The 18702-nt window shown below is 38.9% G+C and overlaps 1 protein-coding gene across 3 annotated transcripts in view; it reads left to right on the forward strand.

The window, feature by feature from the left end:
- Tpk1 (thiamin pyrophosphokinase 1) overlaps window positions 1-18702 on the forward strand; it is a 340045-nt gene that overhangs the window by 187485 nt on the left and 133858 nt on the right. For all 3 annotated transcript variants that reach the window (XM_076859623.2, XM_076859627.2, XM_076859619.2), the window contains one exon: window positions 17400-17546. In XM_076859623.2, the coding sequence (XP_076715738.1) occupies window positions 17400-17546 (147 nt within the window). The remainder of the gene's footprint in view (window positions 1-17399; window positions 17547-18702) is intronic.

Below are 18702 nucleotides of genomic sequence, written 5' to 3' on the forward strand. Positions count from 1 at the left end.
ATGTTTTAGAGACATAAACCTATACCAGTTTTGACAGAACTTCAGTACATTTTATACTCCTTATACCATACTGCTTTTTAAGCAGTTTTTTAATCAAATGATGTAGGATACTGAACAGGTACTATGAATGAGATTAAGTGGCTAAATTTTATGTATACACACATAAATATTAATGACTATAGATAAATACTATATAAAGAATATGGGTTTATATATGAGTAAATTCATTTTTATTCTTTGAGTACCCTGAGTAAATGCTGAAATGTGATTTATACACTTTAGGATAGTTTCTATGCTATTTAATTATATCTGAATTGGAGTTCTCAATTGTTGACTGTGAGGACTTTTTAAAGAAATTATAAATTGTCTTTTCACTTAATTCTTACATGGCATTTCTGAGGTAGTTGCATTATCTTTATACATCAGCAAATACTATGAGTTTTCAACCTGGTATATCCATTAGCCATCAGTATTTGATGTAGGTGAACATTTTTCTTCATAATGGTCTAATGACTTATTTTATGTTTATTCTAGATATCCTACTTACTCAATTGAAAATCAAATTTAGGACTAACTTTTATCTGATTGGAGATCTGGCTTATAGGGTTGCAGGAGGAAGGATGACCATGCCCTGAGTTATTTTCCAGGGCACACTGGTGTATCCACCTTCACTACCTGTTCTATGAACTAATGTATTTGGCCAGATTGGAAACAAGATGTAAAAAGTGTGTGTGTGTGTGTGTGTGTGTGTGTGTGTGTGTTGTAACATATGCTGAAACGGGAAAAATACTAATATGACTGTAGAGAAACTCAGAAGATATCATTGTAATCAAGTGATCAAAGTTAACATTATGCCAGGCCCAGTGGCACACACTTGTAATCACAGCAGCTTGGTAGGCTGAGGCAGGAAGATTGTGAGTTCAAAGAAAAAGCAAGGTACTAAGCAACTCAGTGACACCCTGTCTCTAAATAAAATACATAATAAGGCTGGGGATGTGGCTCAGTGGTCAAGTGTCCCTGAGTTCAATCCCCGGTACCCTAAATAAATAAATAAATAAATAAAGTTAGCATTATTGGTGGTAATTCATTGGATGGCATATGACCTTCTGCATGAATATAGGATAAGAAGAATGCTTGTAGACTTCCTTCTAAAACCTATAATTGTAGTTTAATCTTAAAGTTTCATGGAACACCGAATTAGGGATATTAATACCTGACCAGTATTTTCAAGGTCTGAAAAATGAAAAATTGAGAAATTGTTTCAGACCAGGGGAGATGAAGAAGACACACCAGCTAAATGCAGTTGGATGCCCTGACCTGTATCCTGAGATGGAAAATGGACATTAGTAGAAAACTAGTAATATGTGAATAAATTCTAGCGTTCAATTATTAGTGGTGACCAACATCAATACTAGTGGTGACCAAGTTACCCCAGTACATGAAGATGTTAACACTGGGACTGGGTGAATGTTGTGTGCTCCATACCATCTGTACAACTTTTTAGCAAATCTAAACTTATTCCAGATAAAAAGATTCACCATAGAGCAAGTCTAGTTGTTCTGATCCATGACTCACAGTAAAATAGATTAGACAAATGCTCCTTAACAGGGAAATCAGCAATGCATTTTGTGGATTCTCTCACCTTTAAAAGGATGCCCTCAAGAAGTTGTGAGTCTCTCCACACATGGACACAACTATTTCACGTAAACACTAGATCTTCACGAAAGTCTTGGCTAGAGACTTGATCAGTGTTTAAACTGTAGAGACGGCCCAGTCCTCCCCATCTTCCTATTTTTTCCAAGGGATGGAATTCAAATTGTGGTGGGATTCAATCAAGGTCTGTCCCTGCCTGTATCTTTATCAGAATGGGCTCTGGAAGGACCCACTCTGTTTTTCCTGCGTTCTCTCCCAGGCCTGTGAAATCCCTTCCTGCCTCCTCACCACCTGTATCTTCTCCACAGCCCTTGCTTATTGACCCACTTCTCTTTACCTTGTTTTCCTCAGCTCCTGTTACCACTTGTGTGCCATTCACTCACTAATTAATACCTCTGACCCTAAACTCCAAAGCTGTATTTCACCTACTAACCAGAAGGCCAGAGGAACTTCATTTCAGTGTTTAAGACAGAACTCATCATTTTTTCTCACAAAGATCTTTTATTTTCATTTTCTGTTTTTCCCACCTCACTCAGTGACACTACTGTCCATCTACCTGGCCAGAAGCGAAGAGTAACCTTATGTTTTACCCTACCAACCCCCAGAACTCCCTCTCTTGGCAGACTTTGTTCTTTGCAGTCTTTTTGCTACTACACTAGCTCAGACATTCATCAATTTTTACCTGCCTTGTTTGCTAACTTTGCTACCTTCATTCCGTCCTCTTACTAAAATTTGTATGGAACATCCTAAATGTGCATGTTTTAAATCTTTTCTTAGTTCCCATTGTTATTATTCAATAGATATTTGTTCAATGAATAAATGCATTTCTGGTGACATCAGTACAAATCCAGAGGACATTGTGACAAACCTCAGTTGACTTATAGAACTCTCTGGGATTCTTCTTGGAAGCATTCATGATGCCATGTCACTTCCCCTGCAACAAGTGAGCAGATACTCCCGCATCTTTCTCATCTTTACCGTTTGTGATAATGAACATAGTTATTAAAAGTAATGATCCCACCTTAAACTTTTCTAATAGATCAATCTCCAAAGAATTGTAGTTAGAGATTAGATGTTCAAGTGCTTGGGATAGGCCTGGCACTCTTTCTAGCTGCATGATGGTAGAAAGATATGAATGTATTTAAATACTCAGCATATGCCTGTGTGCCCCCCAAAGCTCCTGTTAGACAATGCAGGATGTTCACAGGTACATGATTATATTATGAAGGCTTTAACCTAATTAGTGGATTAATCCATTTGAATTGATCGCAGGGTGGTAACTGAAGGCATGTAAGGGCATGTAGATCATTGGGGAAGTAGATCATTGGGGGCTTGCTCTTAGAGAAATGTATTTTGTTTCTGACAAGTAGAGCTCTCTCTGATTCCTGTCTGCTATCAACTGAGCAGCTTTTCTACACCACACCCTTCCACCATAATATTCTCCCTCACCTCGGGCTCAGAGTGATGGAATCGGCAGATAATGGAATGAATCCTGAAACTGTGATCCCAAAATGACCTTTTTTGTCCGCTAAATTGTTCTTCTCAGGTATTTTTGTAACAGTGACAAAAAGCTGGTGAACACAATATATGATTAAATGTCCAATAGTATATTATTATTTATGATTATTTGATCATATATAACTTTGAAAGGGTGTGCATTATTTTTTAATTAAAAATTTTAGAGTTACGATACCTTCTTTTATTTCTTTAATTGGTATGTTATAACTTCTTGGTTCTGTTTTCCTTTTTTTTTCAATTTCTAAGTTGCTTGCAAAAGTCAAGAGCTAAAAAATGAGAATATGTAGAGATTGTCTCATAAGCCATTGTGAACTTGACAGTAATAAATCTTGCTAACTCTCATGGAGAAATAATGAAAGCAGTACTGTATAATTCCAACATCAGCTCTATAACTGAAGCATCATAAGACTTTTATGACAAGTTTCACTGCCTTTTTTGCCTGTGCCTGTCTACCTCAAAGGAATGTTACAAACCTAAATAGGGAATGTTTATGAAATTCTAGAAAATAACATGATACACAGGCACCATGCACATACACACGCAATTCAGTTAAACATTAAAATGTCTAGGTATACCACTCCTTGCTTTTGAACACATAGCTAACATTCTTCTGTTTGTCAAGGGCTAAAATAACTACTTATGCATTCATGTTTTGAAACAAATGCTGTGCAGGCTAAGTATCAGACAAGGAAGTGAGGAGAAGAAAAAAGATTTCTGGGCATTGAGTGCTAGCAGATTGTTTCCTAGATCATTTTGGAGAAGGCTTCAAAAGAGGAATTCACATCTCTGTTTCTCTTTCTTCTTAGAGACCAGCAATCTTTTTTATAGTGCTGTGCAACAAGAGAAAATAGATAAACCCAGTGCTTTGAAGTGACTCGGGAGATGTTCCTACGGATATAAAAAGCTTACTACCTTAGAGGCTATGGCAACCTAATCCATCCCTGCAGAGGAAAGGCAGGCTTTTATAGACCCCAGGACAAGGGTTAAGTTTATCTGCTTACCAGGGATCTCAGCTTGATGACAACTTGCCAGACAAAATTTCCTATTAATTCAGAGAGTTATGGATTTGGTTGCTGAGGGGCTCTTTGGCAGAACACACCCTGACCTTATGTGAAAAGGAGAATTTTACTTTGAAATACAGCATTGCAAAGATGCAGAAACTGCAGATGGAGAAAGAAAATATATATTGAGGATTTCTGTAAAAATAATGCACACATAACAGAACAACTCTTTATTAGATTATAAAATTTCCCCTTGTTATCCTGAGTTTCCCTTAGCAGGACATGTGATGATTTTCCACCGTAATGACAGCATCTCTATTTTAAAGAAATGATTTGCTTTTACTTAAGTCATGACTGGAAAAAACAAAAACAAAAACACTGAAATGATGTGATTTCCCAACAGAGATAGTCTTATCAGGTCAATATACATTTTAATGGTGATTAATTAGGTGATCAGGAGAAATCTCTATCAAATACATTCTTCTTTATGAAAGGTGCTGAACGTCAGTGTCCCAGAACTTGCGGTTTAAGTCAGAGAAGGATATGGAATCCTATAGTTCCTACTTTACACCCTTCACTTTTAGGACCTGGAAGTAGAAAATGTTTTGTTTTGTTTTCTTTTCTGCTTCTATGACCCTCTCCTTCTCCAGTAGCTGTTCTGCTCAGCATTCTGTGGGCAACACACCATCCAATGGAAGCAGGTGACATACTGAAATCCAGATGTATGGAATAGAAATAAAATAACACCAGCCTCTCTCCTGGACCTACTGTGTACCTTCTCTTCCAAGCAGATGTGTGAATATATATGATTCCCAATATGAACAGTAGATCATGAAAAATCATTTTATAATTTGAAACATTAGGAAATAGAAATATGTAAATTCAAATTTTACTGATTACATTGTAGTTCTATTATCTATTTCTACTAGATATTTTAGATGCCTATAAATTGACACTAATATTTTTTATTTTTTAAAAGCATATCATAGCAACTCTATTCTTTCCTAGCCCTGCTCCTCCCCCTTACTGTGAATTAGCATCTGCATATCAGAGAAAACATTCAGCCTTTGGTTTTGGGGGATTGGCTTATTCAGCTTAGCAGGATATTCTCTAGCCTCATCAATTTCATTCTTCTTTAAAGCCAAGAAATATTCCATTGTGTGCGTGTGTGTATCATTTCCTTTATCCATTCATCTGCTGAAGGACACCTAGATTGGTTCCATAGTTTAGCAATTGTAAGTTGAGCTGCTATAAACAATGATGTGGCTATATTACTACAGTATGCTGATTTTTAAGTCCTTTGGGTATAAACCAAGGAGTGGCTTAGCTGGGTCAAATGATGCTTCCATTCCGAGTTTCTTGAGGAATTTCTATACCACTTTCCATAATGGTTGAGCCAGTTTGCAGTCCCACCAGCAATGTGTCCCCACATCCTCACCAACATTTATTGTTGCTTGTATTCTTGGTAATTGCCATTCTGACTGGAGTGAGATGGATTAGGTAGAGGAGAGTGAAGGGAGGGGAGGTGGCCTGGAGGAAGGAAGAATCGGGCATTATTACCCTGTGTACATATATGACTACATGACTGGTGTGATTCTATATCATGTACAACTAGAAGAATGAGAAATCATACTTCATTTATGTATGATGTGTCAGAGTGCATTCTATTGTCATGTATAACTAATTAGAAAAAAATTTGTTTTAAAAAGCATTCCTTTAAAAAAATTATTTCAGAGAGGTATTTTATCCCAGATTATAGATTGACTGTAATGCTCATAGATATGGAACACATTTAGCCAAATTGCAGCTAGCACTGTGATTAACTTGAAGGTAAACTTTAGGGTGATAAGGTGATCAGCTCTTTTGTATACATGTATCAGCTGACACAAACTTACTGAATTGCAAGAAGTAATAAATGCCACTAAAGTAGCACTTTTAACATTTTCATTTGGCATTATAAAATGGTCCACTGCAAATCTAGAAACCAAAGTGTTAATGACCAAGTACAAAATTTGCAATCAAAATGCTCTCTGTTCTCCCAGAAGGTGGAAAGGGGATAATTAACATAAACTATTTATATTGCACCAGATTGCAAAACCTAATGATTGCACTGTAGCAAGTCTGAAAGCTACCTAGTATAAACTGGACAATAAAAAGTGAGGAGAGTTTTATACCAGTAAGCTTCGAGGAAATAATACACCAAAAAATACTACAAATAGTCAAAATATTACATCCAGACGTGGAAACCAAGCATTTCATGTATCATTTTAGACAATAATATGCAACTGAGAGTTATTTTATGGGTGAAGCAAAGCAAAAAAGAATTGTTGGGTGAAAATGAATCATCATGAAGCAAGAGAGGATAATTGCTATTAAAAAATGAGCATCGGGGCAGTAATATGAATCTTCTGAGACAAAAGCATCTCTACTAAAGTCAGTCTGTTTCCAAAATGGTTTGGACAATTATCTGCAATTTTTCCAATGTTCCAAGTGGTGGGAAAGACTGAAGAAAGAGGACATGGGACTCCATTTCCTGGGACCCCATGACCCATTATCCACAAAAAGGGAAAGAATGACTGTTAGTATCCTGTAAGAGACTCAACTTCAGTAAATCAGCATGTATGTTGAAGTTTTTGGCCACAGTGAAATATACCTGCTACTTTTATAAGCATGCATTTTAAATTTTTCTTTCCTTTTTTACTCTTTTTGTCTAACAAGTAATAATTTAGCTTCTATGAGCAACATTTATATAATACAAGTTGAAATATCCTTTCAACATCTACTTTCCAGTATCTAATTGTTTCTGAATATGATATAAATCATACTTTCATTTTCCACGAAATACCTTTCATTTTCAAGATGCAGTGCTAGGTATTATGATATTCCAAACCACAAGTAGTTTATCTTTCCATTTCTCACAAGCTCTGTAACTTAAAAGAATACCTTGGAATTCCTTTTTCCCTGGAAGTATCTTCATATCCTGACAGTGTGAGGTTTGGAAGGGTAATTACCTCTACTAGGTTTTATGATATCCATTCTATTTATTTATACAGACCCAGATATTATGTAACTGTACTCACTCATAAATATATTCCTCACTTTTCTCCTCAAATAATTTAATTTTCAGCAGAGATAAGCTGAACATAATCATCTAAAAAAAAAAAAAAAACCTCATGAGGGTGTGTTTTACTTATTCTATTCAACTCTCCTTGCCACTCACTTCCTGATACAGAGAAATGTAAATACATGCAAATTTGCTCCTGCTATTCCTTGGTGCATTTACATGGGGGAAGAAAAACAATGAATTTCTATATTTTTTTATAGACAGTACACTGTTGTTTTTGTTTATATGGAAAAATGTCCCATCTCCAGGGATCTCATTTCTGTGGCTGGAGAGCCTATAGTCTGGTTAATCAAGGAAATATTAGTACTCAAGACACCTTTGTGGGGAAAGAATGCATTATTACTGCAACCAGCCTTGACACATTTAACTAAAGATTCAAAGCGTGGTCCAGGAAAAATGGAAAGAGCATTTCATTTTCTGGGAGTTAACAAAGTCATTATCCCATACGCTGTCAAGACCAGCGTACCTGAAACTCAAGTGCCTTGACAGATGCGTCAAGGCCACCTGAAAGTCAAAAAGAGAAGCAAGGCTCGGTCTGAACTGCACACGCAGAAAGAGTTGCAGGGAGGAAGAATGGGCACAGCAATCAATGGGTTCAGTGGTCAGGGGCCAACATAGGAAAAGTCTTTACTCTCTGAATAAGGAATTTGAATTTTGATCTATAAGGTGATGAGAATCCATTGAAGAATTTGAAACAGATTATCACAGTTTAATTTAGAAAACAATGTAGCAGTTGTTTTCAAGCTGAATTGAAAGGTGGGGATTCTAAGATACTAATGAAAGAACCAATTAAAATGTTCTTTGAAAAATTACACTTACACTTGGATCATTTTCTCCACTAGAACTTTGAGAAAGAAATGAGATCCTTAGACGTTAGCCGTAAGGTGTATACTTGATGATGAGTTCCCCCCACCACCAGAATTGAGGCCTCTAAACTAACTGTTCAGCTAACAAACATCTGTTTTATATGTGCCAACCACTCTAATAAGTGTTGTTGATTGAGAAATGCAATCTGAATGAGACCCAGGTTTTGATGCTAGGATTTTGCTGTCCTTTGGGATGCATGCCCTGGTGTTCATATTATGCTGATAGGTTGTCACAGGTGCTATAGAAGAAGTCTGATATAATGATGAGAAGCTCATTAGAAATGGACCCTTCCCAGTCTAGAGCATCCAGAGTCTCTCCCCCACCATGGAGGGGGTTACTCGACTGAGTCTTGGCGATATATCTACAAGAGGCCAATGTCTATTCTGAGTACTTGAGGATAAAGGTAAAACCCTTAGTTTGGTAATGTTTAACATAGATCACAGGAGAGAGAGTAGTGGTCATGCCTGCACACTTTGTCAGTGCAATCTTGACATTTCTATCCTTCACAATCAGAGAATGGATTGGCAGGGAGGGTCTACCCACAGCCTCATTGGGATGGGCCAGTCTCTTCTGGCCTCATTCACAGCTGCCTCCCAATCCAGTGTGACAGAACAGCTGCCAGCAGGGATTCTTCCTCCTAGTCAGCTGAGCTCTCCAACAGGTCAGGGCCATCAGTACTAGATGAGGGTTTCAGCTGCCTGGGCTTTCATACTGCAACTCTCACCAGGAGACTGTAGTTTGCAGCTGATGGAAATTTCATCATAGAGCCTTTTCACCATCTCTATAGTTTTCCAAATGCAAACAGGCCCTGGGATGTATTTCTCACTTTTCAGATAGAAATGTGAGCCCACTACCACAATTCAAAAAACTTTTCTTTAAAGAAAAAAGAAAATTTCTTTTTTATAGCATGTGCCATGGACTAAATGGTTGTGTCCCCTACAAAATTTGTATGTTGAAAATCTTGATCCCCAATGTGAAGGGTTTAGGAAATGGGGAAGTGATTAGGTCATGGGGGTGGAGTTCTGCAGCTTTTGACCACTATTACAAATACCTGCGATAATCAACTTGTAATAAAGAGAAAAGGTTGATTTTTGACTCACAGTTTGGGAGGTTTTAGTCCATAATTGGTTGGGCCTATTGCTCTCAGTGGGGGAGAGTATATAATGGTGGGAGCATGAGGCAGAGCAAATCCATTTCCTCATGGCTGGGAAACACAAGAGATAGAAGAGACTGGGGTCTCAGAGAGTCACCTTCAAGGTATGCTCCTCATGACCAAGAAGTCCCAGGAGGCCCCACCTCTTACAGTCTCCACGGCCTTCCAGTAGCTATAAGCCACAGGCCACACCTTTTCCTACCTGGACCTTTGGGGGACAGTTATCCAAACTGTTGCAAGCCTTCATGAATGAAATTAGTCCTTATGAAGTGGCAGAGTGCTTGCTTCCTCTGTCAGCTGTGTCCCATGTGCAGATACAGTGAGTGGGTCTGCAAACCAGGAAGAGGGCCCTTGGTAGAACTCAGTCTGCTGGGACCTTGATCATGCCATTCCCGATCCCCTGAACTGTGAGATACATTTGTTATAAATTTAATTTGGTCATTTGTTATAGCAGCCATAGCAACATGTCTATGGCTTTATAACATTATAGTTTGACAAAATAGGATGGAATCATTCTGTCCAAAGAAGTTCAGTCTTTTTAGATCACCCTCTACAGGGAAGGGAGGGGATAGTCCTGTGTTGTTTTCTGAGAACTAAGTAGGATGGAATCATTCTGTCCAAAGAAGTTCAGTCTTTTTAGATCGCCCTCTACAGGGAAGGGAGGGAATAGTCCTGTGTTGTTTTCTGAGAACTAAAGTATTTCAAGAATGTAAACATGGGGTGAGATGAGGATGTAATTTGTGGGGCAGCATGGAGGAGATTGGACTTTATCTTGGGGATCCGGGGAGGCCAATACTTAATTTTAAGCAGAACATTGGCAAGAACAGATTTGAGATATGGAAAACTTGATCTCATTACCTACTGGAAGATTGCTTGGTTATTATATAGGCAGCAGTACAGGTAAGAAGGACAGGCAGAGCAGTCTGGTTGTCCATGAGAAACTGACACATGAATTAAAGCTGTGTCAGGGGGAACTGAACAAGAATTATTTGAGAAAAATCCTGAATTTTCTTGGACTTTTCCTTCATGGATGGAACCTCATTATCTTGCCATTATAAGAGGTGCTATTTATTCCTCACCCAAACAGACTGACACTCAACTGGGACTTACAGTAAAATGTGACCTAGTTGAAATTGAAATGGGATCCTGAAGTATCCTTTCTACAGCTGCCAATATTCTGTGTTTGTCGTGTGCTGCCATAAAATCTGTCGTCTTTAATTTCTCTGGTTTCTCATTATATTTCACATCCATCATGGGAATTCTTCTACAGACTTACTAAAACATTCTTTTGATATTTCTGAAGGGTTTTTTTTTTATTATTCTCAGGTAGTAATTGAATTTTACGGGTTTCTTTCAGTTGATTTGTTTTTGCTCTCTCTTGATCAAAATCTGTCCCCCATAATCTGTACTGGGTCTTCTGTCTTCAGATGAAGATAGAAGCAACAAATGTAATTGGACCAAACTCCTTTGTCATCTTTTTGAAGCCTCAGGATAATACAGTACAGATATTTGAAAGGTGAAGAAGTTAGTTAAGCATAATATCGAAGTCCTTTTAGCTCCTTTTATTTGTGTTGGATTGGTTTTGCTCCGGTCACTTGTAACTCTCCATCAGTAGGGAGAACATGTGCTGGTGTCCGTGGCAGAGTCCTGGTGGAGGCCTGCATTCTTGGGCAATTATTTATAATGTCCCCCTTTACTTCCCAAGTGTTTCATTTTGTACATTAAATTATATGACCACCCTATCTATAAGTAAAAGCCACAAGGAAATTGTCCATTTATGCATCTCCAGCACTCAAGTTATGGAACATAAATCTAATTAAAGTGCGCTGACAGTCACTGCCTCTTACTCTAGGCTTCCTCTCTAAACTTTTTAAGGTCAAACAGAGAAAAAATTTGTAATTTTGTAACTGAAAGGATTTTGCTGGTATAATAGAAAAATGAAATTGCTTCTTCTTTTGGTGCTATGTATGCCTGAATTAGTCTTGTCATGATTGTATTAAGACAAATACCACAAAGCCAAGTTTTACACTTAATTTTTAAACAAATAGTTATGATCTTTTTTTATTACGGTAGAAACCAGAGAACATGGGGCAAAAGAAGTGAAAGGAATCTTGAAAAATACTTAGTGAATTTTAATCATCCTCTGTTTTTAAGGATGAGCCACCTATGGCCCAAGGAGGTCATGTATCGTGTGTATACTCACATGGCTATTTACTTAGTATATGACACTAGTCAGATCTCTAGTGTATTCATCCAGGATTTCAAGATTCTTTTTGCCAAATGTGATGGCACATGAAAAGCCAATGGTAACACTTATTCCCACCCCACTCTGTGCTAACAAATAATGTCAAATATCTAGACTCGAGGAAAGGAGACATATGCAAATCAGTCAAGATTTTCTTGTTTTTGTTTTTCATATTTTCTATATTAATTAATAAGGCATAACAGTTATGTATTGGGTAGTTGTATGTATGTGCTCACAAGTATATTCTTGAAAACATTCCAGCATCACCAATCATCAAGAAAATGAAAACTCCTATATTTGTCGAATGTTAACATTCTAACTCCACCTGAGACTGGGTTCTCACCACTTCACACCTGTCAGAATGGCTATTATCAAAAATATGAACAGTAATAAATGTTAGCAAGGATGCAGAATAAAAGAAACCCTTTTATACTATTTAAATATAATATAAAAAGTATAAAAGAAACCCTTTTATGCTTTTATACTATTGATAGGAAATGTAAATCAGTATAACCATTTGGAACAAAGGTCCTAAAAAATTTAAAAGTAGAGCTAGTCTATTATCTCACAATGCCACTAGTAGGTATTCCGTCAAAGAACTTGAAGTCAGTGTATGGGACAGGTGTGCACAATGGAATACTGTTTAGCCTTAACAAATAGAAAAAGAGGAATTCTGTATTTGCAAGCCATGGATGAACCTGGAGGACATTATGCTGAGTGAAATAAGCCAGGTACAGAAAAGCAAATAGTGCATGATTTCACATACCTGTGGAATCTTCCGAAGTTGAACTCATAGAAACAGAGAGTAGAATTTGGTTCCCAGTGGCTGGGGTTGTAGAGACTGGGGAAATATCAGTCAAAGGACACAGCATTTCCCCTTCAGTGACCTCTGAAATTCCTGGCTGTCTTCACTAAAGTCTCCTATATTTGTTGTGTCTTGACATTCTAACTCCACCGGAGCCTGGGTTCTCACCTAAGGGGGGTGGTGCTCACAAGCCCTGGGGGTACTGCTGTTTGTGTTGCTTTTTCTCCCACCATGTCCCCAGCGTGGCCCTGGAAGCAGGGCTAGGTGTCTTCACTGCGCTGTGCTTTTTCTAGACCTACTCTGCTCATGGCTGAAGTGACTAGCCACCTGGGCACTTAGTGGAGCTTGAAGATGTGCAGTCGGGTAAAATACACTGTGGATGTTGGGGACGACACCAGTAAAAAAGAATGTACTGAATCTCATTATTTTTCCATCGATTCCATGGTAAAATGCTGATATTTACATCCTTCCCATTAAAATATGTCAAAATTAATCTTGCTTTTTTCATCTTTCTTCCTTAAATGTAGCTGATTTTAAAATCCCTATGTGGCTTTCGTTTTATTTCCTGTGGCAAGCACTCTTCCATTCTTCTCCGCTAACACTCTCTCAAGTCTGAGCCTCCTGTTGTCAGATCGTTTCATCCTTATTGCTCGTCCCTGGAGTCCTCCTTGTCAGTCTTGGCCGCCTGCCTCCCGTCTTGTGAGGTTGACTGCTAAGTCATCAACACTTTTTTCAATACTATCTTAATTCATGGTACATTCTGTGTGCATTCAGATACACCTTCTGATACATCTACTTCTGGTTTTCTTACATGCCTCCCTTGGTTATCTTGTTTACCTCTTTACTTCAGTTGCTCAATTCTATGTACATTTCTTGACCTTGTCCATCATAAGATTTTAAAACCTCTGCCCCAGTCCCGTGGGCCCTGGCTGCAGCACTTCCTCATGTTCCTCAGCACTGGGGTCCCCTGGCCACGCTCTGGAGCCCCTGTTTCTCTCATTCCTTTGTTCAACACACATTCTCTGGTCACCTGTTGTGTTCCATGCTTCACTCAAGGCACTGGAGATGGGAAACCTTTTCCTTCACAGTACTTATCATCTAACTGGGGTGACAGTAGGTCAAACTTAATAAGTAAAATATTTGGCATGGGGTTCAAGAGGCGCTAGGGAAAAAAATCTAAAGCTAAAAATGGCAATATGAACTGTTGGCCATGAAGGAGGGGAACTTTTAGGTAGATGGCCAATGAAGGAAGTAAAGAAGCTAGCCAAGGGGATATCTGGGGATAATGCACTCCAGACAAAGCAAGTTCAGAGTCCTTGAAGTAGGAGGGACTGATGTGTTCAAGAACTAGAAGAAATGAAAATATGGCTGAAGCAGAGAGGAAAAGGAAAAGCAAAATAGACGGTGAGGTCAGAGAGGTAACTAGATATCAAATCCCGCAGGGCTTTGTAGATTCTGGTGAAATCTGGAAAACTGCCGTGTACAATAGCACATACGTGTAATTCCAGCAGTTCAGGAGGCTGAGGCAGGAGAATCGCAAGTTCAAGGCCAGCCTCAGCAACTCGGCAAGGTTCTAAGCAACTTAGGGAGACCTTGTCTCAAAATAAAAAGGGATGGAGATGTGGTTCAGTGCTTAAGGACCCCCGAGTTCAATCCTCAGTACAAAAGAAAAAAGGGAAAAGGAGTATTGTAAAGCTGTTGAGGGATTTTGAGCAGAAGAATGTTGTACTGTGTTCACATTTTAACAGGATCATTTTGAAACTGCAGTGAGACTAGTTTGTGAGTGAGCCAAGGCAGAAGCAGAAGGACCTGCTGGTGGCTACTGTGGCAATCCTGTGAGATACACACGCCTCACGCACCCTGTCATGTTTCGGTGGCTTGGTCACAGTTGTGATGAGGTCATGGGGAGTGAGAAGTAGACATTCTGGATACATCTCAAAAACGGAGCTGTGGCAGTGTCCTGAGGGAATAAAGAAAGATGTGGAAGGAAGCAGGTCCAGGAAGACTGAGATCCCATGTGTAGCAATGATAAGAGCAGCTGAAGTGAGGACGATATCGCTGATCCACCTTGAGGTGGCTGATGGACGGTGTCCAGGTGCAGATGTTAAGTGAGCAGTTGGCATTCTTGAAACTCAGGAGAGAATCTATAAACCTAGCACTCACATTTTTCTGATTTTTCTTACTGGCTGTAAATTTCTTGTTCAGTTGCCACTAGCGTCCTGAAGCTTTTTGATAATGCCTGGGGCCATGTGACTTCTCCCTGCCTTTAGTTCATTCTTTGAAGCGTGTCCCCCACACACCTGGCCCCAGTGCCCCTGTGTGCTTAAGTCCCTCAACCTCTTTGGGGTTCTTGCCACCACTTTTATGTCTTTCCAGTGCAGTCTGTCCCTCATTCTAAGCTGAAGCAGCCTCTCCACCAGCATTTTTTATTTCCCTGTCTCTATTATGCTCCTTCTACCACTTTTTCCACATTCCAAATAATGTGCCTATTTTTTTTTTATCTTTAGGAGTGTACATTGCCCTTCATCTGAATGTTGATCCCGTGAAGGAAGGGACTTTCATTTTCTTTCTGGTATATCCCAGCACGTGACAAATAATCACTAAGTATTTGTTGCGTTTTTCCAATTTGTCTTTAGCTTACAAATGAAACTTATGAATCCATCCAACATGTGTATGAGGTAATAAATGTGACATGCTGACTTTTAAAAAGCTACTAACTATTGGGACCCTTGCCACGTAGGGAGGTATTTTGTAGGAATTAGATGATGTTTACGCAGCCTAATTAATAATTAGCTTCTTGCCTCTCTGGTTATTTATCTTCAGTGTTTTTTCCTGAGTTTTTATATGCTTAGGGGAGCTCAGTAAATACCTGTTGTGTATGCCCATGCAAACGCAGTGCTAGAGTCGGGATTCTTGTGCTTCCTCCAGAAGGAGAGACACATAAGAATAGCAAAGATTATAACAAAGCATGACTGGTGACATTAGAAATAAATGTGGAAATAAAAGCTTTGGCTCCACCTAGAAAAGGCACTCTTGCCATCCACAATGGCCTATTAGGGCCTAATGGCATTAACTATCTCAGAGATGTGTCAATCTTGCTTTGTAAAAACCTATGCAAATATGCAGGGGTGATGTCTGCCCTCTCTCCTCCTACTCTGTGAATCCCAGGTCCCACTTGCAGCTAGGACTAGACAAGGGCAGAAATGGTGGGTGCAACCCCTCCCCCACCCCACCTGCAGCTTGCATTGATCCGCTAATGTTTTTAATCAATCTTGCTAAATACTTCCTGTAGGGAAAATGAGTAGTGATGAGAAGTAATCTTGCTTCTCCTTTCTTCTGAAAAATTCAGTGACTGATTTACAGATATTGCTTATTCATCATGATATCCTGTTGTAGAAGATGGGAATTAAATTTCAGCCTTAAAGGTTATGGGATCCCTCAAGGCCCAGAGTGTAGTAATGAAAAATTGAGAACCTGGAAAAGGGATTCCAGTATCTGCATAGTGAATAAACTTCTATCAGACCTTGCTACTGATGTGAATTTAGGATTATGTGGATATGAATATGCCAATGTTCTTTTCATTGGAGCCTTAAAACTGTCTCCATATTTCATGTACAACTTCTTTTGTTTCGTTTCTCTTCAATTTAAAGCAAATTCTGTAATTTTCCTGAGGTCATGTGGGGTTCTGGGTCCTTCTCAACTGCACTGGAGTATGCTTCCCCAAAAGACCTCCTCTGAGATGCTACCACTGATACCCCGGATAGAAGCCTTTGGAAAATCTAATTACTTACAAGTTATCTCTTTCCTCTGAAGACTAATAGGGGTCCCTGTCTTTACCTGGTATTCAGATTAATACATGTTTCCTAAGGTACGTGGTCACATGTTTCCTAGGGTACATGGTCCTTTTGGGGCCCCAAATCTAATTCTTAGAGTAGTAGAAAAATCTCTCCAAAGATCATAATACTCCTAAAGATGTATGATTTGCCTATATTAAAATAGTCTAGCTTAGACTCAAACCCACCTTATCCAAAGTAATAATTCCCGTTCTCCCTAACTCTCTGATATGTTCAGAAATAGTAAATCCATTCCAACTTTCATGGTTCCATTATGTATTGTGTGTTTAATGTTTTCATTAATCTTGGAATGATCCCACAGTGTGGTGGTGACTCTGATTCTTCCCCAGGCCAGCAAGTCTTTTGTTGCAGTCTCTTCATCTATTAATTCATCAAACACTTGAGCATCTTTTAATGTATTAGGCACCATCAGGTCACAAGAGCTATAACCATTGAATGAACAAACAAACAAACAAAAACTAAAATAAAATAAAAATCCAACCAACCAACCTCATATCCTTTGGATTATGGAGCTAATACATTATTTATGCCCCTAGGAATTACACTTTGGGGTACCATTGGTACATCAGGGTTGGACTACATTTTATCTTAGTTTTTTTCTTTAATGTACTCTTTCAAAACTGAAAACTCAAATACTCTTTGTTTTTGAGCAAACTTTATAACAGAATAATTATTATTGTCAGTTTCTATATTATATAAGGTTTTCCTAAAATATTTTAATTAAGTTCTTCCATCCTCCATCTTTCTTGATCAGTATAGCAGTTTGGGGCTGAGAATATAGCTTAGTGATAGAGTACTTACCTAGCAAGCTCCAGGCCCTCGGTTACATCCCTAACTTCCTTAAACCCCCATTTCCCCCCAAACCCCCGGAAAAAAAGTAAACAAAACATCACCTTTGACTGTGCTAAGTCAAAGACACTCACATGAAAGGAATGCACAAATGGATTGTTAAGGGGAGAGTGAGCTAGTTTTCTAGGTCAATAGGCACTTGGGAAAGACTTGGAGTTGGTTGACAAGAGAGGCTCTGCCACTCTCCAGTTATGTGAGCTCGACGAAGCGCATGAATTCTTTCATCTGAATAAGTAGCTTAGAGTATTGAAAGCTCCATTCAGGGTCTAATGCTACTTGGTTATTTACTTTCTTTAAACATGTGACTTCCCATTTCACCTGCTTACCTAGGTGGACGCGATCGTGACACTGGGAGGCCTCGCTGGGCGTTTTGACCAGATCATGGCGTCTGTGAACACCCTGTTCCAAGCCACTCACATCACGCCTCTGCCAATTATCATGATCCAAGAGGAGTCTCTCATCTACCTTCTCCAGCCAGTAAGTGAAAAAGCAAATAAAACAGTACTTCCTTCCATAAAACTTCGAGCATTCTAGAAGATGCGGAGAACCTTGGCCTCGCTGTCTTTTAACTCTGAAGTACACTGTTTGCTTATTTGTAGCTGCTTTCCTCTGTGGCCCCAAGTCCCTGCCCAGCACCAAGGCAGAGAAATCTCAAAGTTCACATTTTATTTGCAGCCAGAAGAAAAAGAAAATCTTGTAACTTTTAATTAAATTGAGCAAGAATTAAATTTAGCACGTTTGCATTTAGAACAGTTGAATGTGAATGACACTTGAGAAAACCTTCAACACAAGGGAAACACAAGACTTGGCAAATATATCAAATGGAATTCTCAGGTATTTTGAGTTTTGTCCTTGTAATTGGAAACTGGATTTGATTTTGTTAAGTACTTGAAAGCAAATGTTTAGCTTTTACTACTCCTAAGTTGCCAGATAATTAATTTTACTCCTTAAAGCAAATCTTTAACAATGATGTCATTTTTATCCAATGATAAGTATCAGGAAAATTTCTATCAATGTAGGGCATAGAATAGAATTCTTACTAAACAAACAAATTTTATAAGGTTTATTGGTAGATTTTAGTTAAAAAGAAATCAGCAGCTGGGTACAGTGGTACACACCTATAATCCCTGTGGCTCAGGAGGCTGAGGCAGGAAGATTGCAAGTTCAAAGCCAACCTCAGCTATGGGGAGGGGTCCATCATTTTGTTAGTGGATACTTCTTCCTGCTCAGGAGGATGTAAGCCACCTAAGAAATTAAAATCTAGAATAATAATGAAGAACAAAAGACACAGTCAGAAAGATATTTTCAAAAGAGGGAGCCTTTGAGAAATCCAGTGGTTTATTAAGGGCATACATTAAAGACAGGGATAAGATTTAAGGAGTGGAGTCTTGCTTCATGATGTCTTACTGTCAGCAGGTTGATTGGCATTTTGGCAGGTCACACCCATCTCAGAGGGGCTGTGCAGCTACAGCAGGTCACCCCATCTCCAGTGCTGTGTGGGACCTTTGGCAGAGCTTGAATAGGGCTCAGAGAGTATATGGGCAGTAAGCCAGAGGAAATATCCACTAGAAGTTCCTAGACACCAGATTCTCCTATTCATTAGGCTGCGATGTGCAATGTAGTCTGCACACGG

This window comes from Callospermophilus lateralis, chromosome 1 (genome assembly GCF_048772815.1).
Source record: "Callospermophilus lateralis isolate mCalLat2 chromosome 1, mCalLat2.hap1, whole genome shotgun sequence".
NCBI classification, from domain to species: Eukaryota; Metazoa; Chordata; class Mammalia; order Rodentia; family Sciuridae; genus Callospermophilus; species Callospermophilus lateralis.